The sequence below is a fragment of the Sesamum indicum genome, linkage group LG11 (assembly GCF_000512975.1).
Source record: "Sesamum indicum cultivar Zhongzhi No. 13 linkage group LG11, S_indicum_v1.0, whole genome shotgun sequence".
Taxonomy (NCBI): domain Eukaryota; kingdom Viridiplantae; phylum Streptophyta; class Magnoliopsida; order Lamiales; family Pedaliaceae; genus Sesamum; species Sesamum indicum.
Genome location: NC_026155.1, coordinates 6,020,765 through 6,026,094, shown reverse-complemented (window position 1 = coordinate 6,026,094; position 5,330 = coordinate 6,020,765). Strand labels below are relative to the sequence as shown.

The 5,330-nt window shown below is 34.8% G+C and overlaps 1 protein-coding gene across 1 annotated transcript in view; it reads right to left on the bottom strand.

Annotated features, from left to right (window-relative positions):
* The window catches only part of LOC105173786 (santalene and bergamotene synthase, chloroplastic-like), a 7,932-nt gene extending 5,832 nt beyond the window's left edge, over positions 1-2,100 (bottom strand). Inside the window, exons 1-2 of the mRNA XM_011095665.2 lie at positions 1,510-2,100; positions 978-1,161 (exon numbers count right to left, since the gene is read on the bottom strand). Coding sequence (XP_011093967.1) covers positions 978-1,161; positions 1,510-1,981 — 656 coding nt within the window. The 5' untranslated portion in view covers positions 1,982-2,100. The remainder of the gene's footprint in view (positions 1-977; positions 1,162-1,509) is intronic.

Below are 5,330 nucleotides of genomic sequence, written 5' to 3'. Positions count from 1 at the left end.
CCACATCCGTCACAAAAGCCTCTCAATTCAATGACTATGTTCCAAGGGTCATTTCCCAAATCTGTCTCTACGTCTGCCTCAAACATCTTCATACTGAAATTATCATCTCATTTATATTCTTGCACTCTTATAACTTATCCGCACACATATCTCTCTCTACTATTTATTAAGCATCGAATTTCACAAGTTGTATGAGGACGTAAGTTGCATCTGTAGCACTCGATGACAAGGGTGAACAATAGGATATGAGCAGCATGGATTGATGCTTTATACGATGCAACACCTTGGCATCCTTAAGTAGTGGGCCAAGATGGCATCTCAGCCCCTACTGATGAGCCGTCTGTCGTCCTAGTCAACAAGGCCCTAGTCTACCTAGAGGCATAGGACCTTACACCCGACCTTGAAAGGCTTAATCTTAATGATAATTAGGAGGCAACAAACCTAAATTTGATTCTTTTTATATGTAAATAATAATTTTTAAATAGTACATATTTTTTACACATTAATTAAATTAAAAAAATATTTTGCAACAGATTTAAGACTGTCTAACCAGTTGTACTTTGTATGCTAAAACGCGTTGCACCCATGACAAAAGACAAATTTGTCCCAAGTAGTTATCCCAAAATCTTGCAACGACAATTCCATCGCAAAACTATGACAACTATACCAACTACATCTACCACGGATATCCGTTCAAATTCCATCCTGACAACCTACGTCCCCATCATGTGACGGGTTTCCATCGCAAAATTCAGCCCTAGAAATTAGCCGTCATTAATACTCACAAAAAAAGACCGTCACAAAGTCCATTTTTTGTTGCCTATCAAAATAACAATATTCATTGCGACGATTCTAGCACTCGTTTTAATGTTTTGCTACGGTGACTACAATCTGTCGCAAAATGGATCTAATTCCGACTTTCTTACAACCATCTAAAAACCGTTGCAAAAGATTGAAAAGAGAAGATAATAACTCACCTCATGATAATTGAATGTCGTTGGCGAAGCATGGAATCCACTAAATTCGAGTCCAAAGGGAGAGTCAAACCCAGGTCATACCCACAACTGATCATTTGGGGAAAAACGATTTCAAATCCGATTGGACAATATTGATCCTTGTCATTACAAAGAGCCCAACAATTCGATCCGATGAAGTCCAAACCTGCATTTGTTTTTTTAGTCACGACTCTAAATTATTCTTTGGGTCAAATTATTACAATCAAATTTCCTCAAATTTGATATAGTTATAAATAATTTTATTATTATTTTAAAAATTCAAATATCTCCTTAATTTTAACGCTCTTCTAACAACGACCTCATTCCGTTATCATCAATTAAGCTTCATCCAATTAATTTGAACATAAAATGATAAATTTAAAAAATAAAAAATACATAAAAATATTAAATTAGTTAAACTCGACTACCATATACCTTAAAAAAAATGTTTCAACTAAAAAATTGACTTTGAAATATAGTAAAAAATTAAAGCCAAAAAAACTTATTGGGCTACCCTTCTGGACAAGTTGGTGGGCGACATCCCATTTGCAGAGGGCAAGCAAGCATGCCAGGGTGCAAGCAAGAGAGTCTTTGACCAGCGAGGGATGGCCCGGTCCCGGATACTGCAGGCCCCATGACCCGTCCGCCTTCTGATTTTCGATTATCCAATCCAAGCACTGCGGAAAACAGGGCCTGCTGCCTCCGGTGTCCGGCACCATCGCCACCCACGCGGTGTCGTATGCAGATGGCGATATCCTCTTCCCATTGAACAGCCTCTTTCGTATCTTCTCAATGGAAACTTGACCTGCATTGGTGATGAGGCTAGGGTTGCTTTCAGTTGAAGAACTGGTGAGGCTGCTCTTGAGTTGACCGAGGATTGGTCTATTATTGGCTGGCAATGATCTGCCTGACGAATGTTTGCGACTCCAGATAAGGTTGTTGTCTGGGATGGAGATGATGGGTTCGATTTTGTAAGAGAGTAACATTCCCGTACACAAGAAACCGATGGGTTGGCGGAGAGAATAGGCGATATGAATATGAATAGCAGATTATGGTAGAACGCTCATAAAATGGTACTGGTAGTAAGGAATTCTTCAGTCCAGGCTAAGGATCAATGGTTTGCACTTTGCACGCAAAAGGACACATGTTTATTGATGGGGGAGATGTATTTAATTACCAAAATACCCTTGCATTTTATGACATTTTTATGTTATATAACTGACCAAGTGGGACCTATTTGACCAGGCTTAGTCAACCACTGCAGCAGCCTTTGGGAGAGATGACGTGGCAAGCTCTCATTGGTGCCACGTGCCACAAATACAGAGGGTACCGTACTACTATAAATATCTTCATTTATTATTATTTCAACACACATTTATTACTGTTTACCGCTATTTTCTGATCTCATTCGATCTCAGTTTATTTTCGATCTCACTTTTTCGACCCCACATTTCTAACTTAGTCATCGAACAGCCATCTAGTTTTATGTTTGTTTTGTTCTCAGTATCCACTAACAGGTAGCTCGAAAGAAGGATCTAGCGACCCAACCTTGGGATCCATTTCTACGACTCGATTCGAATTTCGTGCGACCTACATCATATATATATATATATATAATACTTTTGACTTTTCATGTCCAACCTCGCCTTGCGGTTGTGCAGTTGACAATAATAATTAGTTATGAGAGGAGAAAAAATGCAACTTTAGTTTTGTAATTTAAGATGGTGATTTTTGTTTTTTATAGTTAGAAGGGTTTGATGGGCAGCTGATTTTGTCCCGAAAATCCTGCTGGATTAATGATTAATTTTAACAGTAAATTAGTCCATACATTTGGCTTGCGAAAAATGCGTTGGATCGGTGTCTAAAAAATGCACAAATCCTTTCAATGCATGTGAGAGTCTGTATACATAGTTCCGAGATGCCTCAACTTCCTAATTATTTTTAATCTTAGCTCATGTCGGTGATAGTTTTGCTCAAAAATAGTGAAAGATAAATTTAATTAATAAATTTATTTCGATTATATTATATCATAACAAGTGATTAGTTACGGTGTACGAGTCGTAACAAGTTTGTGATACATGAATGATGGTTGATGACACCCAATCATTATCTACCTGTGTCTAATCAACTTAATAAATGTGTCATTTGGTTGAAGTGATGTACTTATTTTGGTAAAACAGTACATGTTTTGAATAAAATGATACATCCATTCACATGAAAAGTTATAACATTTTGAAAATATTTTGAGATTGTAAGTCGATATACTTGAGAGACAAATTGTCATCACCTTTAGCACCAGTGGGCAATAATTGATTAAAAATAAAGTGTCCAACTCTTACATTGACTCCCTCCGTGACACAAGGTGTTCTATTGGCAAGAGCACCTTGCATCTATAACTTTGGTTATGGGTTCGAGTCGCTTGAAAGGTAGTTGGGAAAGCAACACTGATCCTCTTTAAATTAGAAGAAAAGAAGAGACAAACTGGTTTAACAAACTGGTTAATGAAATTTTCCAATTGTCAGACAAATTATAACGAATTTTCTAAAATTTGACAAAATCATAAATACTCCCTATTTTTTTGAAAATTTATCAATACCCCCTAATATTTAACAAAATTATGTAATTTTTGGACGGAGGTCTAGAATTGTCAATTTTGCCCTTATTGTATTTTTTAGAGCAAAACATAGATCATGGCAGCTGGTTCAAATAGTGTATAGATCTATGTACTGCCGTAACTCTTATGACTTCTTTTGAAAATTATAACAGAGTGATTAGAAATGATGTTTGCAGTGAATTTGAATTTCGAGAACTATGCATCTCGAAATTCTAAAATATTTATAATTGTCAAAATTATAAATATTTTATTATTGTCTTTTAAATTAGTCACTAAATTACTTTTAGTTACCCCATGTTCCGACTTCAATGATTTTGATCTTCAAACTTTGTTAAAAAATAATCAAAGTTAGTCTTAATCGTTAGTTGATCGTCTAAACTAACAGTTAAACCTTTTTTAAGGGAAAAAATGCATCAAGACATCGATGTTCCGACCTAATCAATTTTGGTCCCTAAATTTTCTTAAAATGATCAAAGTTAGTCCTTGAAAGGTCATTTAGTACTTTAGAAGGTCAACTAATAATCAGGACTAACTTTAATCATTTTAAAAAAAACTCGTAGACCAAAATTGGTGAGGTCGGAACATGGAGTGATTTATGACAAACTTAAGGAACCAAAAGTAAAATTGTCCCAATATTTTTAACATGTAAAAGTTGTTCTTTGGGGAGAATTACATTTTTAGCCCTCAAACGATACCACTAATTCGCTTTTGGTCCTTAAAAAATCAAGGGTGAAAAGAAATATAAAAATCAATCTGATTATGTACATAGTTCAGTAACCCTGTATAATTTAAATTGTAGATAGAACTTGCGTGGAAGAATGTGTTACATAGTTCAGTAACCCTCTATAATTTAAATTGTAGATAGAACTTGCGTGGAGGAATGTGTTAAAAAATATTTTTTCTTTATTAAGATGTGAAGAAAAACGGAAAAAGAAAAAGAAAGTAAGTCAGACAATTAGCATTTTTCTAGTCTTATATATGCATCATGTGGATGATAATTTATTAGTATTTAGTTACATTTAGTAATTAGTTGCATTTTGTGACGCAGACACTACAAAAAATATAATATTAATCATGGTTCAGAACAAAATGATAATAGCAAATAGTCATTGATCGCGATCACGCAATAGTTGTTGGCCGTGGTAATAGTGTCTAAAATATTTAGCCATGGCAAAAAACTTTTTATTGATAGAAAATTTATATTTTTTCATCGATTTTATTTGATAGTGGTCAATAAAACTTATTTACCATGATTTATTGTAAGTCGTTATACCTGTGAGACGAATTGCCATCACCTTTAGCACCAGAGCGGGGTAATAATTGTTTAAAAATAAAGAGTGCAACTCTTACATCGACTCCCTGATACAAGGTGGTCTGTCGACAAGAGCACGTTGCACTTATGACTTTGGTCATGGGTTTTGAGTCGCTTAGAGGGTAATTGAGGAATCAACACTAATCCTCAAATTAGGAGAAAATAGGGGGAGGTAGAAGTGAAAAAAGGACTCTTTGATACATAACTATCGCGTTCTTTTATCTTTTTCACAACAAATTTAACAAATTGGTTAATGAAAATTTTCCATTGCCGGACAAATTAAAAGGTTGTTATATCAATTTGAGATAAAAAAAAAATACATTTTAAAAATCTTTTAAAGAATTCATAAAATCCACAAAATCAAAAACTTTAGTACAAAATGCAGTATCCATATTTTTTCTTCTCCACT